The sequence below is a fragment of the Cephus cinctus genome, unplaced genomic scaffold, assembly GCF_000341935.2.
Source record: "Cephus cinctus unplaced genomic scaffold, Ccin1 Ccin1_scaffold0405, whole genome shotgun sequence".
Taxonomy (NCBI): Eukaryota; Metazoa; Arthropoda; class Insecta; order Hymenoptera; family Cephidae; genus Cephus; species Cephus cinctus.
The window spans coordinates 37,628-64,268 of NW_014333089.1; the positions used below are offsets into that span (position 1 = coordinate 37,628).

General features: G+C 39.0%; 1 protein-coding gene across 1 annotated transcript in view; it reads left to right on the plus strand.

Annotated features, from left to right (window-relative positions):
* The window catches only part of LOC107267501 (nuclear pore complex protein Nup155), a 39,445-nt gene extending 18,940 nt beyond the window's left edge, over positions 1 to 20,505 (plus strand). Inside the window, exons 6-9 of the mRNA XM_025084825.1 lie at positions 9,251 to 9,371; positions 9,458 to 9,568; positions 11,424 to 11,544; positions 20,409 to 20,505. Of these exons, the coding sequence (XP_024940593.1) occupies positions 9,251 to 9,371; positions 9,458 to 9,568; positions 11,424 to 11,544; positions 20,409 to 20,490 (435 nt within the window). The 3' untranslated portion in view covers positions 20,491 to 20,505. The remainder of the gene's footprint in view (positions 1 to 9,250; positions 9,372 to 9,457; positions 9,569 to 11,423; positions 11,545 to 20,408) is intronic.
* The last annotated feature ends 6,136 nt before the right edge of the window (positions 20,506 to 26,641 follow it).

The following is a 26,641-nucleotide window of genomic DNA, read 5'->3' on the forward strand; positions in this document are numbered from 1 at the left end:
TAGCACTGGCCCATCATTTTAATTGTATTTTCAAAATTTCTTATAACGTTTTCACTACTCTTTTACATTACTACTGCTTCCCGTAGTTGATTATGATTTAATGGTCATTCAATAATTAATAGAACTTTAGGCGTAAGTGTTTTTTGGGGGATATCACAAGTTTTTGTTGTTCAACGGGACATGACGCTCTAAGCAATGAAATCAATATTTTCATAGATATAAAATGTAAATGCATTATGATGTCGCTAATCAGAAAAATATATTGCGTCCTCGAAAATGTTTAATGGCATATAAATATAATTCATAAATCCCTTTTTTTTTAGAAATGCATAAAGATATATCCAAATTTTTAAAGAAAATGTAATCTTCAGTGCATATAAGCGTCGTAAATGGTGTCCAGCTTGTTGAAGCCGTGTGGTAAACGTAAGAGAGGAGAGTGTGCTGGATTATTTGCGTACCTCAGGACGTGCGAACAACAGAGAGGATACTATTGTTTGAGCGAAGCGCCAAAGCGTCGCTCGTTTCACACTTTTCTGGACACTCTAGACTTCTACGTCCGACACCTAGATACAAGAAACTACAGAGCGCGACACTTGGACACCCTGGACTTCTACATCCAACATCTGGACACAGGAAACTACGGAGCGGAATACCTGGACACCTTGGACTTCCACGTCTGACACCTAGATGCAGGAACCTACGGAGCGGAACATCTGGACATCCTCTATCTCTAAGAACTGTCACCTAAAATATGAGGAACTATTCCGAAGCACACATATACATACACCCATACACGCGCGCTCCACATGAATGCTATTAAAAACTTAATAATTCTATACTGTTGTGAAAGCACCCTTATACTAACTGGAAATTCGGTATGAACGGTAGCTTCACGTATAAAGTGTATTTGATTGTGTTGTGTATTCGTAAATTACTAACACCATTCAGAGTACAAATAGGTAAAGAAGGCATAGCAGTCAGCGCCATCTGTCGTGTAAAAATGCGATGGACGTGCGAAGACGACGACGACGACGACGACGACGACGATGACGACGACGACGGAACTGAAATAAAATCATCTCGCTCGCCATCTCAATACGCCCTGATCTCGTACACAAATCGTATTGAACGTGGTGGAAATCAATTCAGAACCCTCAATTCCTATAGTGAATGTATTAATAACTTTTTCTCATGTATAGCGGTTAATTGGATATTTCGTTCCAAACACAGGTATAAGAGTTGACTCAAGTAAAGAGTCTCTGCGAGTTGTGCCCTGTACAGCCGGTTGCCTGTAATTGGCGCGAGACTCGACCGAGTCTCTTGATTCCTGAAAAGCTTATGGGGAAATATAATTAAAAAATAGTTTTGAAAGGATATTATTAAATGCGATAGCAGTATACACTGGTATAGAAATAGTGGAAGGAAGTTCTCTAGATTATGAAGAATTATATAAAAATATAGAAATGCGAATAATAGAAGATGAAGACTGGCAAATGCAATTGATGAACCGAATCTATCCAAGCGCATGTACTAGCGATAGGAATATTCATTGCTTGAAATGTTGTCAAAAATAACTGTATAACATTTATCAGATTGATCTTCATATTTGCTATAAAATTTTATTTAATATGTAGGGTAAACAAAAATATATGATAAAAGTGTAATTTGAATTTCACGGCTTTGCCAGCAAATTTAGTAATACGTTGTGTAAATATCAGGAAAGACAACAAACCGAATAAATGTTTCATACAATTGTTTGGCCTCCGTCTTTTCGGTTACGCATCGAAATAAGGACCTTCAACAATAGTACTTTGCGATACGAGTGCGAGAAAGCGAACTTTATAGGCGGGCGGTGAAGTTGGTCGCACGAGTCGCACACGAGTAACACAACGGCACGAGCCGAAGGCGAGTGCTGCTTGTTTTACGAGTGCAGCGAGTGTGACAAACTTTACGACCTGCGTATAATGTTCGCTTTATTGTATCAGTAAGAAAAAGTTTAATCTTCCGCACGGACGTGCGGGAATGTTATGATTCTCGCACACTCTGAACTCATCAAGAATCGGCCATTTCGTGCTTCTTTTTGGTGCATATCCTGCGAACTTTCCGTACATTGTTGCAAAAAATAGTATATGAAACGCGTGCGGGTTGGTGATTCCTACTCGTGTGACGTTTGCCACGATTCTGACTCGTGTCACATTCGTCAGGAATCACCAACTTTCCGCAATTGTATCATAATGGACTACTTATCACACTAATGCGATAAAAAAGCACTAGTGCTATAATGTAAAATTGGGCCGATTTGCGCATGCGCAGCATTTTTATCGTATCGTTAGTTATGAAGCGCCATTTACGCCACACTTTGGAGGCACGAAAAGTAGCATTTTTCATGCATGAGTTACATAAAAACAGTTTCTTATAAAATCATACTATTTGCGTAATGATTCAATCGGCGCACCAAAGAAAGCATTCCATACATTATATGAAACCCATACTGAGATTTTAGATTCGACTCTTAAACGGTTAGTATACTTAACTTTTTATTCTGGTACATGACTTGAAAATTCTTTCTCATCTATGAAAGCAGTTCACTGTTTCTATTGCAGCTTTCTTGAAAGATATCTTGAGTACAGACCGCTGAAAAATAGAAAAGAAGAAAATTCAGGGCGACCAGTGTTAGTCAGTATCGTAGAAAACATTGAGTGCGTTAAAAATTGATTCGCCGAAAATCCAAATGGCTCTATTAGGCAACGTGTTTCACAATTGGGGCACAATGATTGCACACTGTAATCATTGTTCGCAGCGTTGTCATGCAAAATGTAGAGAAAAAAGAGTGGTTTTTGCAAATAATATATTGTAAAAATTTGAAGAAAGCTCTCTTCTTCTCCTAACTAAATAATTTTCAGTGACGAGCATCATTGCTTTTTTAATGAATTCGTAAACAAGCAAACTGTTTGATTCCGGAAACGGAAAACTCCCACCTTTCAATATTAAAAACGCTACATTCTCAGAAAGTTTCAGCATGTGCAGCCATATCAGTCATAGTGATACACTCTACATTCATAGAAGAGTTAATAACGGGTACAATTTATCTGAACATGCTTAGGTTCGCCGTCGTCGTATGGCATCATTCTTCTTTATGCAAGCCGGTGCACCACCTCACCCCACTCCAAAGGTCTTTCAATCTCTTTTTAAAGTATTTGACGTTCGGATAACAGGCATAGAATAATTTAAATTCTATGAAGGTGGAATCGATTAGCCACCATACTCTCCCAACCTGAACCCTCTAGACTTGTTATGTTGTGGGGTTATTTAAAAGAAAAAGTGTATAAATATGCTGCGAGAAACATTTCTAAATTGAAGACAGCAGTAGTAGTCGAGATTCAAAAGATTAAACTCGATACTCTGAAATCCGTTTTTGACTCCTTTAAAAGGCGACTCGAATACGTGAAGGAAATGGACGGTGATCATTTTGAAATATTTATTTTTAAATTGACTAAAACCAGAAGTACCGTGATGTCTTGTTCTAACGCGAGTAATACGCATGGAGTTGACTTGTTAGTGATTGGTAAAGCAAAAAATTCTAGGGCATTGAACACTAGATTGACGGACATTGGTTATCAAAGTCACCATAAATTAATAAAAAATAATATTTATGATTTCTTTAACTTCAACACTTAAATTCCGCATCTCGATCATGCACCTTTAAATTACAACTGGCTAGTGCGAATTCGTAAATCGCACCTGTGTGGAGTTTAAGGGTTAAATATGAAATTTGAAATCCGTCAAATTGACGGGTTCCGTAAATCTAGTGTTAAAAATGTTAACCTTCCTGTCGTATACAAAAACCAAAGCCAAGCGTGGATAACTAAGTCAGTTATCGCTTACAAGACCTGGCTCGAAGTGAAGAAATCTTCGGTGTTTCCGGTCTTCGTTGTTTCCGTCCATAGGCCTCCAGAGCCTCGGGGATTGGTGGGGTCGCTGGGCCGAGAGGGCTACGTGCTTCGGCATTGGTTGGCAGTTCTGGCATGGCAGGGCATTGGTTCTTTCCGCTGGCGGGCCTTCCAGAGCCTCGCGGTCGAGTAGCACGGCGTTGGCTTCGACGGCGTGCGGCCTAGCTGTCGCGCGCCGATCAAGATGGCGGCCTCCAGGTCTGTCAAAATCCTCCCGGGTATGTTCGCGGGGCCGAAGGAGAGGGCTCCACCCCTGTCACATGGGCTTCTTTACTACCCATGCGACGGTCCTCGAGCCAGTGTCCTACGGGGGATAGTGATTTTAACACTAAATACAATAGACCTAGAACGCTAAATAGACGCAATGAATAATATTAACCAACAGTATACGCAATAGTAGTGTTCGGGGCCAGTGGTGCCCTCGAGCCAGGTGGCGGGGAGGAGTTTATAGTAACATTTTTGTTACAAGATATATACAAATTTTTAAAGAAAATGTAATCTTGAATGGATATAAGCGTCATTAATAGTGTCCAGCTTGTTGAAGTCGTGTGGTAAACGTAAAAGAGGAGAGTGTGCTTAATTATTTACGTACCTCAGGTCGTGCGAACAACAGAGAGGATACTATGGTATAAGCGAAACGCCAAAGCGTCGCTCGTTGCACACTTTTTTGGATTTTCTGGACTTCTAGGTCCGACACCTAGATACAGGAAGCTACGGAGCGGAACACCTGGATATCCTATATCTCTAAAAACTATCATCTCAAATACTAGGAATTATATCGAAGCACACACATACGTACACTCAACACGCGCGCTCCACATGAATTTTTGTTATACGTTTTGGGCGGAAGAAAGACTTAATAATTTTATACTATTGTAAAGGCAGCTTTATATTAATTGAAAGTTCGGTCTGAACGGTAGCTTCACGTACAAAATGTATTTGATTTTGTTGTGTATTCGTAAATTACCAAAAACATCCAGAGTACAAATAGGTAGAGAAGGCAAAGCAATGAGCCCCATCTGTCGTATGAAAAAATAAATGGACGTGCGAAGACGATGACAACGACGACGGAACTGAAATAAAATCATCTCGCTCGCCGTGTGAATACGCTCTCATCTCGTACACCGATCGTATTGGTCTTGGTGGCAATCGATTCAGAACCCTCAATTCCTACAGTGAATGTATCAATAACTTTTTCTCATGTATAGCGGTTCATAAGATATTTCGTTCCAAACACAGATATAAGAGTTGACTCGGGTAAAGAGTCTCTGCAAGCCATGCCCTGTACATCCGGTTGTCTGTACTTGGCGCGAGACTCGGCCGAGTGTCTTGATCTAAAAATGGTTTTATCCGTACAATATACTATACCGTGGTGCCCGGCTCGCCCCCGCTGTAATTAATTTATCCTCAGGGCGGCCAGGGAGCTCTAGTGGGCTAGTAATTTCCGAAAAATTAGGAATTCTGATCGGGAATCGAACCCGATAACTTCGGACTACTAAGTCGGGCACTTACCACTGTGCCACGGAACCCACTGAACCCACTGTCCGACCTGATAAGTCTTATTTATTTATTTTTCGATAATTCCTCGGTGGTATCCCCTCAAACTCTGTAACGCCACGTTACAGTACTTACCTTCAAACGTTATTCCACTTTTACAGTTCAAGGACCAACATGTTATTGAAATAAGCAAAATGCACTACAAACAAAGTTTATTGTACAGTGTTATGTCTAAAGACGGGAGTACTGTTCAGTCTTTAAAAGAAACAAACTTTAAAGATGTTACTTTTTATCTCGCAAACGCAGGGGAAAATCTGAGAATAAAAACGTTGGTTTGTTCATGGCAGAAGTTATGGTCTTACTTTCCGTTGCTAGAAGCGTATAAAAATTCAGATAAAGATAGAAACTTATCACAAGAAGAATTCTTAAATTTCACTAACAGTCAAGTAAATGTTGACTCGGAATTGATTGAGCTTCGAGGTACAATTGTCGAAAAACTTGTTGATAAACCAGACGATCTGATATTAGACGATGTGAACATTTGGCTAGTCGGTGATGAAGAAGAAAACAGTCAGTTGATGACAGACGGCGAAATTATCTAAGACGTGCAACCCGTGAAGAAAATTATCAGAGATGCCCTAAGATAGGGCATCCTGGTAGGTCCCTACCAGGATTTAATGTGGATACCATAATATGGATTTCCATATCAATGCCAATTAGAGACCTAATAAGGAAATTCTTTTTATTGCAAAGTGAAATTGAGTTGGGCCATACGAGGCCAATCACTTCAGGGCCCGGTCAGGCTTAATCACGGAATCAAGTTTGCAAATCTATATAAATAGAAATTAAATGCTGTTCGTTGGCAAGCGCATCACTTGAGAACGGCTGGATCGATTTGGCTAATTTTTTTTTTTAATGTCTGTAATAGTTCGAATAAAGTTTTTAGGGAAAGAAAAATTGGAAAAGTTGCCCGAATAATTGGAAAATTTAGGAAAAACTGTAAGTGATTTTTTCTATGGGATTTTTGTATGAATTCAAGACCATAACTCACGATTCGAATAATAGATATGCGTGATTCTTATTTTGTTTTGTTCTTTATAGTCCTGGAAAAGTTTTCAGGAAAAAAAAATTTCATCAAATACGAACAGATGCACGACGCGTTTAATCAAAAGTTGAAACACGAAAAACAATATGATTGCGATGTATTGAGAGAATCAATTCGAACGAACGTTCTACTTTTGAATCGGCAACAAAATATGCCTACGACACTCTCATGAAAGTTGTGAACGATGGAACTGAAGGAATTTTCTTCTTGGACACTCCTGGTGGAACTGGAAAAACTTTTTTGATCGCATTGATTTTGTTAACGATTCGCTTGCAGAATGAAATTGCATTTGCACTTGCTTCATCAGGAATTACAGCTACGTTGTTGGAAGGCGCTCCAACAGCTCATTCAGCACTCAAGTTGACGTTAAATATGCAAATCAATGAAACTCCAACGTGCAACCTTTCGAAGAACGGTGCGATGATCGAAATTTTGCAGCTGTTGTGCCGTAACGTCTCGGTGACAAAGGAGTTCGTTCGAGAGGTTAGGGCTAAGGTAATTTTTGGGATCGTTGCCGGTTAAGGAGTTGGAACTCGCGTGAATACAACAAAACAGAGAAGGTTTATTGAAACAATCAAGTGTTGTACAGTATGTCGACGTACGTCGACTTGGAAAAATATAGGCACCGTTCGGTCCTCCTATTTCCTGTACCGAGTCTACTCCACGAGACCACCTTATCCGTTCGGATTTTAATTGTAGACTGTAGATTTTCGAATGTGCAGCCATAAGCTGGACTTCCGAAAAGTGATTATTGTGCGATTTTTAGATTTCCACATATTGGTTGCCAGGCCGTCTTTAGTTCTGACTTAGCTCATTGCTACACGCGTGAACTACTTGGCCTGGCGTTTCTCAATGGGGTCGGGAGACTCCCAGCATAACACAGCAATGCAAATTGATCGTTTGGGATGAATGTACGATGGCGCATAAAAAGTTTTTGGAGGTATTAGGCTGAACGATCCAAGATCTACGAAACAATCAAAACCGGTTTGGAGGTGCGATGATTCTATTGGCAGGTGATTTTCGCCAAACATTGCCAGTGATTCCACGATCAACGCTAGTCGATGAACTTAATGCATGTTCTAAGTCGTCTGTTTTGTGGAAACATGTCAAGACACTCAAATTAAGTATAAACATGCGTGTCGAGTTGCAGAACGACACATCTGGAGAAGTATTTTCAAAACAATTGCTGGACATTGGCAATGGCAAAATCCCCGTTGACATTTCGACTGGCTGCATTACATTCTCCGTCGATTTTTGCCAATTCACCGAATCAAAGACCAAACTCATCCGAAAGATGTTCCCAAACATTGCTCAAAATTACAAAAATCATATTTGATTGAGCGAACGTACTATTGGCTGCGAAAAACAATAATGTTGACGAAGTGAATTTCAAGACTCAAAGTGAAATTGCTGGCGAATTGATGATGTACAAATCAGTGGATTCCGTTACTAGCCAAGATGATGTTGTCAATTATCCAACCGAATTTTTAAACTCGCTGGAATTGCCCGGACTGCCGCCTCACAATCTCCAATTGAAAGCCGGTCGGTATTCATAATGTTGCGAAATATCATCCAACCACGTCTTTGTAATGGCACCCAGCTTGCGGTGAAGAAACTGATGAACAACGTTATCAAAGCAACAATTGTTAAAGGAAAGTACAAAGACGACGTTTTGATACCACGCATCCCATTGATTCCGATCGATACGCCATTCGACTTTAAACGCTTGCAGTTTCCGGTGCGGCTTGCATTCGCATTGAACATAAACAAATCACAAGGGCAGTTATTGAGTGTTTGCGATATTAACCTTAAAAATCCATGTTTCTCACATAGTCAATTGTATGTTGCCTGTTCTCGTTTCGGAAAACCATCAAGTTTGTTTCTTTACGCGCCAGACAACAAATTAAAAAATGTCGTGTGTCATAAAGCATTACAATAAACGAAATGGTGATGTCACAGCAAATCAATCGAATCAAAGCATTTCTTTGTTTTGATTGTTTACTGGAACATCGATCTTGCAATCGAAATCGTAATGTACATACATAGCACACCTTGAGATTCATTGTGATTTCAAATTTAATGGAAGAAAATAAATCATTTGATTGGTATGAAATTCTGATTTAATTCAATTGTGACTTAAATTTTGGAACAAAACCGCATGATTCCAAGTCGATCACATTCTAGGCATATCACACATTTCCAGCATTTCAGCGGTGTACTGCCGATAGAATTCATCTCGCATCTAAAATTTCCCGTTGGCGTATTTCTGAATATACTCCTCCTCAAATTGAATATCCATGGCCACAATCGTTAATAGATACAATGATTACTCAGAATTACGTTTTTTTTTTAATTTTTACTTTGTTTACACATTTCCAATAGCTTTTCACAAATTCACAAAACGATCCCAAACAAATTTATTGAAATTTGAACATATGTGAAATTATGTTTTTTTTTTTTCCAACAGCGAATATACATAATGCAACCGCATAAGTCAAGTGATTGTGCCTTATAACAAACCTGTTTACCCCGATATTTTTATTCGTAGACGTATTATTCATGAAAGATAACTGTGCTTTGAAAAATTAATTCGTTCATTGACGTCTGTTTTCATGGCTTACAATTAATAACTCCATGTTCATAAATTTTTCAATGTCACGATATTGGTTTACAACATCATACTGATCCTTTTTTACAGTTGTACGAGGAATATGCAGAACCACTTCAACTTTGGGAATGTAAACTCGCTATTATTCATTGTTCGGGTCATCAAGATGCTATGTTAATACAAGGCATTTGGACTAACATAATTGAGAATGGTATGGTGATAGCAATAGCTTGTGTGTATAATCTGATTATATGTAAATATGCATATAATATTAGACTGTGTTATAAACATTTTTAGAATTGAAGAACGCTACAGCTCCATCTGCAGAAGATAAATTGGTGATACTAATGAGCAAAATTAAACTTCTGGGTCAAGAATATTCCGGAACTCCTCATTGTTTTCCAATTGGTAAGTATATTTTGCACAATTTACTACGAGTATGATAATGTACATTGACGTGACATTACTGGCTTAAAGAAGGATGTCTATACTAAAATTTGCCGAAAAACTTCAAGATAGGAATTTATCAGGATGGACAGCGGGCTTAATGACGCAGTTGATAACGTTGTAGCTTAAAAGTCTGAAAATATCGGATTCGACTCACCTCTAATTTTTCGGTAATTTTTTACCTCTCTTGTCTTGGCGTTCAAAGAGAAAAATAAAATAAAATTACAGCGCGTGGGGCTGGGCAACTCGCTATACTGCTTATTATCTAAAAAAACTGATATATTCTCTTAAACTGAATACCACATCAAATATATGTATATACAATTACCCTATTGTTAGTTACATACAGGGTGTCCCAAAATTACCTGACCAACGGGGTATGGTGGTGTTCGGGAGAACTGAACACGAAAATGACCTCCCTTTTGTCCGGAAGGTCATAGTTTTTAAATGGGAGCAGGTCAAAGTTGACCAATCAGAGGAAGGCGTCAAGAGAAACGTAGGCACCTGCGAACTCTGAGTTTTCTTCCCTCGCTTTTGTTTCTCGGTGGCTTCGGGCAGGATGACGTCAGCCGAAGACATGCCTATTGGAAACAAGAAACAAGCTACCGAGAAACAAAAGCGAGGGAAGAAAACTCAGAGTTCGCAGGTGCCTACGTTTCTCTTGACGCCTTCCTCTGATTGGTCAACTTTGACCTGCTCCCATTTAAAAACTATGACCTTCCGGACAAAAGGGAGGTCATTTTCGTGTTCAGTTCTCCCGAACACCACCATACCCCGTTGGTCAGGTAATTTTGGGACACCCTGTATAATACAGGGTGTCTCAAAATTACCTGACCAACGGGGTATGGCGGTGTTCGGGAGGCACCACTGATCACGAAAATAACCTTCCTTTTGTTCGGAAGTTCATAGTTTTTAAATGGGAGCAGGTCAAACTTGACCAATCAGAACGAGGCGTCAAGAGAAACGTAGGCACTTACGAACTCTGAGTTTTCTTCCCTCGCTTTTGTTTCTCGGTGGCTTCGGGCAGGATGACGTCAGCCGAAGACATGCCTATTGGAAACAAGAAACAAGCTACCGAGAAACAAAAGCGAGGGAAGAAAACTCAGAGTTCGTAAGTGCCTACGTTTCTCTTGACGCCTCGTTCTGATTGGTCAAGTTTGACCTGCTCCCATTTAAAAACTATGAACTTCCGAACAAAAGGAAGGTTATTTTCGTGATCAGTGGTGCCTCCCGAACACCGCCATACCCCGTTGGTCAGGTAATTTTGAGACACCCTGTATATTTAAAGCTCATTCACTACGTATAACATTACTTTATAATAATTTGTAAGGTGCTCACTGCAACGGTAACTTCTTTCATAATATAATATCAGGTTAATAACTTTGACATTGTAAATCAAAATATTATCTATCAAGAATAGCACAGTTTTCATAAGAACGTAGTGAAACTATGTTGTCGTTAAAATAACAGAAAGAAAAGCAAAATTTCATTGAAACAGCTCTTCACTGTCCCGCATCATGCAGTAGTGCGAATTCAGTTTAACTATGGATGAAAGTATGATTAAATTTACGAAAATTGCAACGATTGCAAATAATTGATAGTAACAACTCAGTTATAACATTTCTATTTAATGCATCCTTTAACTAAAAAAATGCTAGACACTAAAACTGTGTTTCGTATATCGTACACAACCAAAAATTATGAAATATCCGTCTTAAACATATGTAAGAATCTCCATAACTAAGTAAATAAATTTTCCTAAATAATTGATTCCCTTTTTTTAATTATGTTGAAGCATATTAATTACTGATTTCAGAATTTTTATTAAAGCAAATGGAAGTGCGAGCCTGTCGACTACGTGTATCAAACGATCATATTATAAAGGGATTCCTGGAACTAGGCGTATCACTGGAGGAACTATTGGATCTGTATGATAAGTATGTATACTATACTAATTCTACGTGTTGTATCTGACATATATGTTGCCGGTTAGATCAAGGGGGTCATCTTGTTCGGGTTTGACCATTGTAAGCAGGTACTCCCAAAGACCGGTGAAGTTCTTTATTTGGCGAACACTCCACGATACACACGATTACACTACTCCATTGACAGAAAGTAGCAAGTCGTTGCATGTAGTCCGCTTGCTTCTCTTTTCCGCGCCCCCGACCCTCCAACGCCTCGCTAAAGCCTTTCTCTTCCACCTCTGGCTCTCGTTTTTTTTTCCTTTTTCTTTTTGTCATAAAGTGAATGGACAACTCGCCGCCATATATAATTGTACATCTGATGAGAGACTGCGATAGAACACGAATTGAAAATATAAGCATCATGTGGATATTGGAAAAAAATGAGAAGGGACAAGTAGAAAAGAGAACGAAAGAAATAGCTTAAAATCTATTGTAATTACGTAATATGTACCAAAATTTTATTTCAAGACCGGGATGTTGAAATAAATGAATTCTATCGATCTACGTAACCCTTCGTAGCAAAAATATTCCTTCATCTTCTTATATATAGATTGTTGTAAAATTTGGTATCGAGTGGTTTTTTAATGGCACTGGTCAGAAATCTAAACTCGAAATTTTTTAATCCAAAATGACGGATTCCATTTCCATATATCCATTTCAAACCTGAGTTGAGTTCAGATTCATAATCAGCGATCTCAAAATCTTCCGAACACGAATTTTTATGCAAATCAGCTTACTTTTTATCATTTCAGTCCGCTATGTCGGATTCGACATTTTTAATATTTGAATTTCGAGTTCACATTCGTAATTAGTAATTCCAGAAACTTGCGAGTACCAAATTTTAAGTAAATCGTATATAAAGAAAAATTTATGCTTCAAAGTGTTAATATATTAAATATGAATTAACTGCACTTTTTAATATAAAATTATGATTATTTCAGCATTAACTATTGCTTTTTTTATTTCACACTGTTTTCTTGAAAAAGCAAGAATAAAAAAATATATGTTTAAGAATTTTAAAGATGGCTTTATCTCCTTAAGTTAAAAATCCCCCTTCTCGGCTTTCGACACAAAGCTCTGTTATGATCAGGTGTATGCTCAAGTTTGTTGGTCATTTGGAACATCATAACGAATGCTCACGCGCAAAAGTGGGAATGGAAGTGAAGCTATTAATTGGAAGTACACTACCGGTCAGAAGTTTAGGTTCACCTCGCTTTCTTTGTAACGCTCCTATGACTGCAGTTTGAGAAACATAACATTTAGAAGCAATTTTTCGCGTTGAATAACCTTCTTCGTGTAATGACACAATAACTGCTCGTGTCTCTACACTCAGCTCTGCTTTTCGATCCATTTCTCTACGATTGACACATAAAATATGTAGTTTTCTTCACATTTCAATAATGGGATGATATTTGTCGAATTACGTCAATTTAAATATAAATTTTTCTTTAAGAGTAACGATTTTCAATATGAAAAATGTTCTACTTACCTTTTTATAAAGAAAAATATGAAAAACAATTGGAAATATAACTTTTGGAAAGAGCTCTCAAGCACTAAGATGTTACTTGTAATATACACTAGACACATCGAGATAATGCAACCTGTCATAACAAGTTTGTGCTCGATCTACGCGTCTCCCAAACGCGCCAAACTCCCTTCTACACCCTGGCCAGTAGCGTGTATCGACTTGTTATAGGTAAAACGCACGTGCTTGACAAAATTCACTGAGTAGCCGACTTAATTGTGTAGAATTCAAAAATAAAACAAGTGAACTTAAACTTTTGACCGGTAGTGTAACTTCCTAAAAATATTCCGGCAGTTTTTCGGGAATCTCCTCATGCTGTTGGGTCAAAATGAATTATTTATTTATTATTATTTATTAGACAGGCAAAGTCCATAATACAATACATGAATTATAATATTGTTGTGCACATAAGGGAAAAACATCTTAACTAAATCACAGCTCATATAACATGTGAAATTTAATTGAGTATACATGAAAACTAAAGTTAAGTTCAAGTTATTCAAAACATAATGTGAACTTTTTAAGAACACTTTCAACTGCCTAAATTTTAATATGAAAAATTATTTAAGTAAGGTTTGCTCTTGATAAGTTTATTCTTTAATAAACTTATTTTATAAATAGGATCTATCAGATAAAACTGACTAATATGAATAGAAACAGCAAATGGTTGGTTGAATCTTAGTATATAATTAAGAGTACATAAAGGGATAAGGCTTTTAAAATTAGAACATTAGTATACATTGGCCATCATTTTAAAAATCAAAGTAGCATCAGCAAATTCAAAATAAGAGTCAAGTAATGAAATTCCATATTTATAAGCAACATCACCATAGTCAGATTTGAATTTACCTATAGGTATAAAGACAATTCTTAAAAATTTGTGTTGAATTTTTCAAGTCTGTACAATAAACTTTACACAAAGGTCTCCAAATTACAGAGGCATAAGTTAGGAGAGATCTGATTGAATGTGATTTGATTAAGGTACAAGATGAGACTAAGTTTGGAGTCAAATATAACTGTTAAATTTTTCACTAAAAGAACTTGATTAATCATTACAATGTCAATTTTGTATTCATAACTAGAGCGCCCAAAGATCTGCAGAATAAGACTACATTGCATTTCTTAACATTAATGTATATCAAGTTTACTTTACACCATTCAACGACTCTATCTAAATCACTTTGTAATTTTATACTATTATCAATACTTTCACATTTTAACATGATTTTCATATCGTCAGCATAAAGCAAGGGCTTTGACTGCCTGATAACTTCAGAAAGGTCACTAATGAAAAGAGCAAACAATATTGGCCCCGGTTGAGTCCCTTGGGGTACTCCAGAATTCGCATAGAATTCTGTAACTTTCATATAGCATTTTCTCATTGACAAATAATCCCTCACCCATTTTATTATATTCGCTAGTAACTGGTGGTACCTATATAAATTATAAATAAGAGTATTGTGATTAACCAAATCAAATGCCTTCTGGAAGTCTGCATATATCACATTTGTTTGACCATTATTTTTTAGATCATTAACCGATTTATCTGTAAGAGGTAAAGATTGGTAAAGATTTTTAGGTTAGTCACAGTCGAACATCTATTTAAAACACCATGCTGTGATGGTGAAATATGTTGCTCAAAAGAGCAGAAAACTTTTTTAGCTATGATGTTATCTAATAATTTAGGGATTGCGTTAATAATGGTAATAGATCAATAATTAGTAATATAATTATTTTTTTCACATTTAAAGGCCTGAGTTATATAACTGAACTTGCAAGAGCAGTGAGACTGGTTTTTCTTTAACGATTGTGAAAATAACAGGAATAGAGGCTGTATGAGATTAATAGAACATTTTTAATGAAAATTGCAGGAGTTCCGTCATTATTAATGCTCTTACTCCACTTTAACTCCTTTACCGCTTGGATAATATCATCTGTACTTAATACAAATTTAGATGAATAAGGATCTGTGTTACAATTACAGTGCGTTGAGGAATAAGATGAATTTGGGTAAACACTGGAGAAATATTTCGTAAATAAGTCAGGAGTTTGAGCAATATCATCAACTATTTTATCATTTAGTTAAATATTAATTGGATAGCTTTTAGAGTTCATTCTTACATTAATGTATGACCAAAAGTATTTTAATCTTTGGAAAGAGATATATATTAGACAACCAAAGTGGAAAACTATCAATTTTAACGTGCTTAATGGAAACATTTTTTATCAAAATGTTATTAATAATAAAGTCAAACCTTTGTTGTAGCCCAGTTGTATAGTTCTCTTTCCCGTAAAATCATTGACATTGATTCATTAATACCTCATAGTTAATGTTATTAAAATCTAAATTAAAAAATTTGTATGCAAGTAATTCTCATGAGATACATTGGAAATATGCGTGGTACAAGATATCAGAATACATAAGGCAGAATGCGGTGGACCAATCTTCAACAAGGAGGCTACGACAGTTTCTACCTAAGTCCTAGAGCTTGATGAAAAACATAGATAAAGAATATTACCATTTGCATTTTTACAAAAGTTAAATGTTTTAAATCCTAAATTATATAAGTTGAAGTACAGTAATTCAATGGATTCGAAGGTTAATTATGCTTGTGTACAATGCAGTACAAGAAATGTGTCTATGACACACCGGAGAAATTACGGAGATATCCATATAGTCCGATAAAAATCACGACACAGCCATTTATACATTCGTGTGCCGTTTAGGTTTAGGTTTGGGTTTAAGTTATATTGTAATACGGTGCCAGATTTTTCCATGTATTGTGTAATAGAGAAAACGTCATAGTCAGTTAATCGAGCAACTTCCGCAACTTTCCTTTATCTATTGTATATTGATGTAGGGTCAGTTGATGTAGTCGAAGAAGTATAGGTTTTTCGCGTATATTGATATAATTGTTTTTTAAAAATATATATATTATGCATATTTTTCGTAGAGTCAATACATAATTTATATATCAATTCTATTTGTATATAAAATCATCTAGCCAGAACTACTTTTACACCGGAAAATGGACGATAGCTAGAGGCCCCCCGAGTACTCTCCCGCAAAGCGTTTTTTAAAATTCGCAATAGTTTTTAAATGAGAAGCATTTAAGGTGTACCAATCAGAATGAAGGATTCCTGTGGGTCATAGCAGCGTAGTGGGAGGTATAGTCGTGTAAGGCAAAAGTTAGCTGCTTGAACGTATCGCAATTAAAAAATTAAATGGGAACAACGGTCCCGTATTATAATCTAAATAATAACCAATAATACCAAATAAACGAATGAATATAGCAAGATATAAGATAAATTATAAAATCAAGTCCTTATAACAGAAATCTACAGATAACGTACAGAATTCCGGACTGTTTCAGGAACACAACGCAATTTACGCAATAAATTTTAAAGGATTACTGTGTTTACTAAGCCAGCTAACAAGTGATCTAATGCCCTGCTTGTCATCCTATCAATATTTACAATACTTGGCTTAGCAACACGAACTGGCTTTGACTTATTGTCGAGAGGCCTAATATAAAAATCTCACAAATTCCGCGCTGAAAATCTAGATCTTTCTGTCTTATGATACTTGAAATATGTGTAATCTATTGGTTTCCGACTAGACTCTGTACAGGAGTCAGTTCCAGGAATTTATACGTCCCCGAACCTATTGGCCGACAAATATACAATCCCCTAGCCTCCCTCCGAATGTACTCGAATCTATCGCATAGAAAAATTATATTTCTGCGGTACCCTTACATTACCCGAGACGCGATCAAAACGATTACGGACAGCGTGGACTGATTAGGAACATCATGCACAAGGATATTACATGCAATAGCAAACATCATATCCAGTCAATCGATCGTGCAAACGTAAGGCGATACGTACTGTCTAGATCGGAAATCTAGGAGTCTAACTTACGGCCTCGTGTATCTCAATCAGTTACAAAAGTTCAGGACTCAAAGCGTCATTCATCCTTCATAGTACCTAACTCTTCCCCTCCCACCCCTCTGACCCCTCTCTTCATACTCTATTCAACTGATTTTTATTCTAATCTTCAAAATTGCAAGTTTATTTTGCTGATGATCTTCAGATATACTATTCTTGTGATCCTCATGACTTTTGCAAGGGAATATGTTATTGATTATTCTTCTTCAAAGAGGTTGTTTTGGGTCTGACAAGAAAATAATGTATCCACAGCACCACACACTCTTTATGCATTTGAACAAACTAAATATTTTATTTATGTAAGCAGGATTGCAATTATAAAGGTTGATTCTTAGCGAGTGAAAAAAGGAAGAACGTGACAACAACGCCACATACGCAGCTCGGCAGGCAATGTGTATTTTTGTCAGGAAATGTGGATAGGTTCCTAATCTGCTTTATCGGGCCTCGAAACCCGAGATCTGATTTATCTATCCGCGATCGTAACTTCCAACAGGATGCAAAGAATAAACTCTGGCATTTATAGAATCAGGTTATGGACAACGGGAAATGGACTGCACCTAAATTCTGATAAAACTAAATCTACTATCTTTGGAACTGCTTCGTACCTAAATCAAATTCAGTTTGATCATTTCCTGGAAGTTGTAAACTAAACCGAAATTTCTTATGAACGGGAAAGCAAAATCGTCGGTATCATTATTACTTCTAATTTTTCATGGAATAGCCATACAAGAAATACCTGTAGAAAAATGTATCCCCTAAAACAACACTTACGTGTAAAAAACTACACCAAGTACAGGAGTGCTGTGAACTCCTCTAACAAAAAGTATTGAAATCATATTATTAATGCCCTAACGGACCTGAAATAAAATCATCTCGCTCGCCATCTCAATACGCCCTGATCTCGTATATAAATCTCATCGATTTTGATGGCAATTAATTCAGAATTCTCGATTCCTATAGTGAATGTATCAATAATTTTTTCTCATAAATAGCGGTTTATAAGATATTCTATTCTAAACACAAGTACACTGAGCGGCATTAATGGCGTCCCAGAGAGAAGTTAGGGGAACAGTAGCAAAGCGAGAGTGGGGCGGCCAGCAGCCTAGAAGCAAGCCAAGCCGAAGCGTAGAGGGGGTAGCCTTTTCCCCTCGCTCGGGACACCATTTATGTCAGGAGTCAGAGGAGTCCCGTACAAGAGCGTCTTCCTCGCTCCTACAGAAAGTTTTCTATACGAACCTCTCACTCATTGTTAGTGGTGGCTCTCCGCGTTTCTCTAGCGCGTATAGAAGCGTCTGGCTCACGCACTCGCTCTCTGCGTATAAGAGCATCTCACTCTAATCAATGGGCTCTCTGGCTTCCACCAATTCTTAGCCACCGTCAAGGACGTTGCACCAAACAAACTATGAGTCGGAACAAGAGTGGGGTGGCCAGCAAGGTGGCAGCAGCAAGTCCCAGTAGCGCGTATAAGAATGTCTTGCTCACGTGCTTGCACTTCGCCGATAAGAGCGTCTCGCTTGGACTCTCAGTTCTTTCGGCGCAACCTCCTTGCCGGTGGCTGAGGTATTGGTGGAAACGAGAGAGTCCATTGGTTTGAGCGAAACGCTCTTATGCGCAGGTAGGAATGCGCGTGAGCCAGACGTTTCTATACGCGCTAGAGAAACTCGGAGAGCCATTACTAACAATGAGTGAGAGGGTCGTACAGGAAACCTTCTGTAGGAGCGAGGAAGACGCTTTTGTACGGGACTCCTCCGACTCATGATATAAATGGTGTCGCGAGCGAGGGGAAAAGGCTTCTACGCTTCGGCTTGGCTTGCTTCTAGGCTGCTGGCTGCCCCACACTCTTTGGGACGCCAATAATGCCGTTCAGTGTACAAGAGGTGCTTCGAGGAGAGTCTCGGCGGGCCGTACCCTGTACGGCGGGTTGTCTGTATTTGGCGCAAGACTCGACCGAGTTTATTAATGATACATCTGTAGCAAGCTAGTATCAGCGCTTGTTCAATCTGTAATAGATTACTGCTGCTTAGTCACGTGTAATCTGACAGGTGACCAAGAACAAAAGCTTCGAAGAGCCCTTAACACAGCAATTCGCCTCATATACAGTGGTAAAGTGTGAAACACATCACGGCGATAATATATCTTAGGGTCTCTTATTTACAATTTCCTTCATATCAAGCGCCCTAACTATTGAGATGTTTCGTGATCTTATAAAATTGGGAATCATGAGGCTTTTTACAAGGTTTGTGCACTGGGGAGGCATCTTTTGAAGGAACGTTACACTTGAGTTTTAAAATCAAAGAGTTGTGCTATATTGTCCTATAAATTACACTCTAAAAGGTCCTTAAAATTCTATTCCATTCTCACACACACACGCATTCTTATAATTGTTTCCAGTTATATTATCGTACCGTAGACGACATAAAGTGTGTTTGTGTGTCCCTTCTTGATACTAGCTTCTAGGCGTAGGAAAAAGATAGCTGGAGTTAAAATACAGCAGACTGCACGATGCGTCCGAAGACTATAGTCCAGTTGATGATGGGGATGATAATGATTCGGTACCCACAGATGATCACAATGACCCCCGTTTTCCGAATCTCTTACCTTGAGGATGGGTTGGACTCAGACAGCTAGTAATCACAATGCCACTGGGAGCTGAGTCCTGTTTTAGGTGGATCTGCACTCCTAAAAGTTCTATTACAGTAATTTCACTGTAGGAGACTGCAGAGGTATTTGAGATGTCCTTCCTGACACTAGGGGGTATCATAATGATTCCTTAGGCCTGGTAAGAACAATGGAGAGCTCAGACAGCTACTTATCACAATGATGTTGGGAACTGAGCTTTTTAAAGTGGGTTGCCGTCGGGTGGATTTTTGGTCGATTCCTGACAGCGCCGGCACAATGACTTTGCTACAGGATATCTGCAAGGATAGGAAATTTTCTGATACTGGGTTGAGACACAATGCTCTCCAAGGCCAATAATTGCCCAGGATGAGTTCCCACAGTTTGCAGTACAATATTGTTCACTGGTTCGCTCTGGAGTAAAGGATAGCTTTCCTACTTGCTTCTTGATAATTATACTTTTCACAATTTTACAGCTGCTTGTCGGCTTTAGGTGTACATGAGTCTAGTCGGAGTCGGTATCGTAGAACGGAGTCAAGTACAGAGTGATCTCTTATCGAGGAAGCCGCTGCTTATATTTGCGAGAGGAATACGTTAATTTTGGTGGGGATAACGATTTTTATTTTCCCAAGGTGTTAACGTCGCTTTTTGATATTTTGATTTATCGATTGATTTAACTAATTAATTGAAGTAATTGGATTACCGGTTTTTTCAACTACCGGCTTACTGTCATTTCTTGTGTGTTTAGCGCTTGCCAGCTGATAGCGCCTAGGCATTTGCTTGTTTTGACTCCAGTTGCTCGACTAGACTTTGGATTCTTAGAATATTAAAGGTAATACTTTCTAATATTATTTCCTCCTGACTGTCGCTATGACTAATTTTAAGGGAATTGTGCAATATTAGTAATTAAAAAGTCCTATTTTCCCTTTCCTTTATTGACGTCGCTGTGAAAGGTCGATATGAGTTTTGAGGAATTCTAGGATGTGAGGAGTTTTCTTAGATACTATTATGCACATCCACAGTGCGCTATGCACTCTTATGTGAGGTTACGTATCCATCATCGAGAAGGATGATTAGGAAGGAGAAAGGATAGAGGATAGAGGGGTATAAGAACGGAACGTTACACTATCTTTCCAGTCTCGTTACCATTCGCGGAACAAGAAATACATGACTCAAATTTGATGATATGATCATACCTAAATGTAGATTAGAAATCTATAAAAAAATCTTTTCACCTCTCAGCAATACTTCTTTGGAACTTCCTACCTAGTACAGTAAGATCTGCCTCAACCATCTTCTCTTTTAAATCAAGATTCTACCTGTGCCTCCTAAATAAGCAAATCAGCTTTCAAATGGTTATAGATAACTAAATTGTGAAATTTACACGTACACTACCGTTCTTCTTGTTGCCTTTATCCTTTTCCCATTTCTTCGCTGTCAAACTTACTTGTTAAGCTGAGCAATTATTCTGTAAATTTTGAATGTATACTTACAATCACGCTAAACTTTTACCTACAAATTATTGTAAGAAATTATGTTACTGTATACCAAGGATCGGTGCTCTTAGGGGATTTGTATCCCAGAGCGCCAGATAAAGATATTTATCCAATTATTCTTTCATTGTCTCGCAAACACCAAATTTGCACACACTATACTTTTGGCACCGTTCTAACGTTCGGATACACCGCAAGTGACGCTACCCGAACGATCGCCCGCTAACATGACCTAGTGAGTAGGAATATTAGCCCAAAGCCCAATCAAATTTGCGCTGTCTTCAAATACGATGAAGTTGTCTGTAATGTTCAGAAGTTTTTCCCCTAAATCTGGAGAGGTAGTGCTGTGCATTCAGCGCTTTTAATGAAGATAACAGTATATCTTCGTAAGGCGCGAATCATATCCACCCTGTATCCCATGTTGTGCTGCTCCAGGCTGCGAAAGTAAAGATACTCACCTCCCGTGATACGTTTGCCAGGAACCGATGGAAAGACTGGAAGATTGGGAAGTATATTGGTGATCCCCAGAAACAGTATGGGAATCTCGCCATTCCGCTTGGCGAAGATATACATATGTTGTTATTGGACGCGTCAGCTACGGGCTGTAATTGTACAAATTTCCACCTATACAGGGTGTTCCGAAATTACCTGACCAACGGGGTATGGCGATGTTCGGGAGGCACCACTGATCACGAAAATGACCTTCCTTTTCTCCGGAAGGTCATAGTTTTTAAATGAGAGCAGGTCAAAGTTGACCAATCAGAGGGAGGCGTCAAGAGAAACGAAGGCACCTACGAACTCTGAGTTTTCTTTAAACTACAAAGTTCTATGATAATGCCATTTGACTTAAACAGATATCTCTGTGACGTCTTACGTAAGTTATCCTGATTTCGCTTTTCTTCCATTGATCTCCAGCGATTCGTGCTACATCCCATTCACGAATCGCAATAAAATTCTAATGCAATTGACGATTTTTCATAATTTATAAAGCATATTCCTGAAGAGTTTATATTCCCTGTAAGATATAATAGAGATCTCTCGTAGTAGGTACATCCGAAATCTATCTCCCGTTGAATTACACGTGGAAGTTGAATAACTCCTCGCAGCCGCAATCCTCCATCGGATGTAGCACGAATCGCTGGAGATCAATGGAAGAAAAGCGAGATCAGGATAACCTACGTAAGACATCACAGAGATATCCGTGTAAATCAAATGACATTATCATAAGATATTGCAGTTTTCAGTTAGTGCTTGACTGTTCAACTGGGAACCTCTGATCTCAACGAGTGACATCCAATAGGCGTGTCTTCGGCTGACGTCATCCTGCTCAAAGCCACCGAGAAACAAAAGCGAAGGAAGAAAACTCAGAGTTCGTAGGTACCAAACGTTTCTTTTGACACCTCGCTTTGATTGGTCAACTTTAACCTGCTCCCATTTAAAAACTATGACCTTCTGGAGAAAAGGAAGGTCATTTCCGTAGTCAGTGGTGTCTCCCGAACACCGCCATACCCCGTTGGTCAAGTAATTTCGGAACACCCTGTATATTATGACGACACGTTTTATAATGACGCACAAATAAATGGCACCAACTGAAATAATGATGAAAAGACAAAATTACTGAGCGTCAGGCATAAGCAGAGTTACACCGCTATCTCCAAAGGACATCCTGGCCAGTTCTTGTACGGTGGCGTCCTGGATCTGGGAGACAATAACTAAATATCTGAATTTCTTAATAACACAAAGACGATATAAAAGGACTAGAGGCTTTGTTTAACAGGACGAAACCCACAGACGGGCTCGATTTATTAATAATAAGAAAAATCAAATGAATATAATAATAATCTAATGTTTAAGAACAGAATGCGATAATGAACAACGGCTCCAAAATAATTTATAAAACGAAAGTAAATAGAACAACGATTCCATAACAATTTAGAAGTCGTAGATATAGTAATAATAAACTAGAACAACAGTTCTGTAGGAAATACAGGAGATTGTTAATTCAAACAATCAATCACGTAGGAACCAATGGTTTCTTAAAAGTTAAATAAACGAAAAAGATAATTCCGTACACGAATTTAATAATAATAATTAAATGAACTGAACGGATCGGAATCGTCTAATACAAATCTACGACAGTAATATTTAAATTCACAATATTTACAACTTCGCACTTCGTAACAATAACTGTACTTGACCTCCCGTCAGGACAACTAGTATAGAGATCCCGCAGATTACCCGCTAGGAATCTAGATCTTTTGAGTATTGTTAAGCATGTTCAGTCTATCCCGTCACGAATAATATCGATGCCGGAATCACTTCCGGAGACCCATTTAACTACTGACAATATCAGTCAGTAAATACGCAATCTCCTAGCTACCTTCCTATCATTTATGAATTAACACCGGGAAAAAGTACCACTACGCGGCCTTTACATTACTCAATACACGATTGAAACGATCACGCGTAGCGTGGACTGAACAAGAAAGTTTTGCATGCAATTTCTTTTGATATGCTTCACTAATTATCAACAAAAACTATAAACGAAACTTTGATGCAAGATAACGGACACTCCTAATCGTCACCGTATTAGCAAACATCGGATCTCAACGATTGTGCAAGCGAAAGGCGATGCGTGCTGTCTGGATCAAAAATCCAGCAACTAAATCTATGATCCTGTTAATCTCGATCAATTACAAAATTAATATGACTCGACAACGTCACTCACCCCGAATCGCTCTCTCTAAATCCCTTAATTCCTCTCGATCCATCTCTTTCTTTTTTCTTACTCACTCTATCTTTCAACTCTCACTTTTGGCACACGTACCGTAGTTTAACTCGGCTACACCGCAAGTGACACTAACAGAACGCTCGCACGCTAACGTGCCCTAGTGGCGTGGAGAAATATTATCCTTGGGCTCAATCAAGTTTACGTTATCCCCTACGCAGCCCAATTTGCCCTCGATCTTCAATTATTCTCTTCGATTCTAGAAAAATAGATCCTAGTAGCTTCTCTTCTTCTGGGCGGTTGTAGTAATTTTTAATAGGGCGGGAATCACATCCGCACCCTATCCCTTGTTGCGTGGCTCCAGGCCATTACTGCAACCCCCTGATGTATCCAGGATTTTCAGGAATCTCTCAGCGTGTTGCAGTTTAGGCGGCCTTCTCCAGTGGTGCTCTGCGGTCGTGTTGTCGCTCCTCTCGCTGGGTACGTCACGCCAGTGCCGTGGTGCGCATTCACTGGGTCTCTTTGCTATAGTTAGGGCTGTCGTTGGTGTTTCATGGGCGCTATAGCGTGTTAATTTTCGTATCAGTTCCCTTATGGGACCAACTACTCCTGCAAAATACAAAATATAAACCCCGAAGGGAATTAATACACATTATTAATGCTAAGTTCAGTCCACGCTCGACGCAAATGTTAGGTTGCCTTACGGACTTCACAGTGTAGCTTTGTTTTTTGCCCATTTCCCATGTCTGTTGTGACATGCACAAACTGCCCTGTCAAATTACGTGTATGTTGGTAATTTTAATACATTGCAAAAAATTTTGCCAAGATTATAGATGTCGCTTTCTCGATACTGGCTAATATACTTCTTAATATACAGGGTATTTCACCAAAAGTGCACACCTCGGTTATTTCCGTTACTATTGAAGATACGGGAAAAACTTACAGACAAAAGTTGATTTCGAGATACACCACGTTACATTATTTTTTAATGATCATCGTTTTCTGTTGGAATAAGAAAATGTACCGCGTTTTTTCCTCAATATTTTGAGACTTTGCTGACTAAAATCCCTCCAGCCATTTCTAAGTTATGGAGAAGTGAATTTATTGAACAGTCTTCGGTTGCGAAATTAAACGCGTGAACCCTCAATGCTCTGACGGCGCTGCAACCGAAGATTGTTTAATAAATTCACTTCTCAATAACTTGGAAATGGCTGAATGCATTTTAGTCTGCAAGGTCTTAATGTTAAGAGAAAGCGCGCTACATTTTCTAATATCACGTAACAAAAATGTTACTACAGACTGCTCCCTGCCTCCTGGCTCGAGGTTACCACTCACCTTGAGCGTTGTTTATTGCTTATTTTAGTGTTTTAGTACAATTGTTATTAGCGTAAGACCCCTCCCCCACCCTTCCACCCTTCCCTCCCCATCCCCATTGCCCTAGTGCACTGGCTCGAAGCCATTGAGGACCATCACCGGAAACCTACCAAACGTTGTGACTTCGAACCAAGTTGCGAGTAGAGTGGATTGCGATTTCGAATTTAGCGATTTGAGTGAGAGTGATTTGAGTTGCGTTCGGATTATTGTTGCGGATTGCTTTACGTGAGTACTTTTGAGTGATTGCGTTCCTTTTGCCCTTTTTCTCCCGTACCCTCTTTGTCCTTGCAACCTTTTATATATTTGTCAATCCCTTTTTTTATTTTGCTGATTATGCGAGCCGATGTTAATGATTATTGCGAGCCGTCCCCACATAAACCGGCATTTTGAGTTTAGCGTTGTGGAGTTCAGACCGGCCTTCTGCCGAACCATTTTCGAAGCCGAGTGGTACATTGCGTACGTTGTAATCTTTAGTATTTTGCGTCCGTTTCATTTACCCTCTTCTCCCTCGTTCGTTTTTTGAGTATGGTAAATCCGAGGTAACTTAGTTAGTAGCCATTGCGTTCCGGAATCTTTCTCCCTGAGAAAACGTTCCCCCCCCCCCTCCAGCTAGCTGTACCATTGTTTCGAATCAAGTAAACATTCGAGAACCTTTGTAGGTCACTCGACGATATTACACTGTTACCTAAAGCTGGCGCCTAAATTATTGTTTTCGAGAAGTTATGTAGTGCCGGTAAGTCCTCCTGTCCCTCCTGTCCACTTGCCCACTAGCGTATTCCTCCTTCGCCGACCGCCCTTCTCACCAACCTGTTTAAAACCCTCCCGTTGCGGCACCGCGTTTGTTATTAGTAGTATAAGTTGAGGGGTTCTGGACCAGGAGACCTGTAACCGACATATACCGACACTCCAGAGCCTTCGAAGGTGGGTGTCCGTGCTAAGTTGCCGTCGTGAGCTCTACGATTTCCGGAAGTGACGTCACGAAGACCCCTCGATTCCAAGAATTTTCGCTCGATTCCGGGAATTTTGCGTCACATTCCGGGAATTTTGCGCTCGATTCCGGGAATTACGCACGATCGAGAACCTTCTAGAACATTCTAGAACCTTCTAGAACATTCTGGAAGCTTCGACGGTTCGTGTCCGTGCTAAGTCGGGAAGGTTCGCTCCCAGAGCCGGCGGTCCTCTCGCTCGACGTTTTGAGACAGCCCCTTGCCCCCAATCCCGGTAAGCCTTCCAGAAGCTTCGACGGACCCGTACACGTGCGTGCAGGTTTCGGACGTCAGCCCTCAGTCCGTTTGACCTCGAACGTTATCTCGCAGAATTGCGCAGCATCACTGATGCAATCCTCCAGGAATTTTTCCAGAACTTTTGTCCCTAACTTCATAGCGC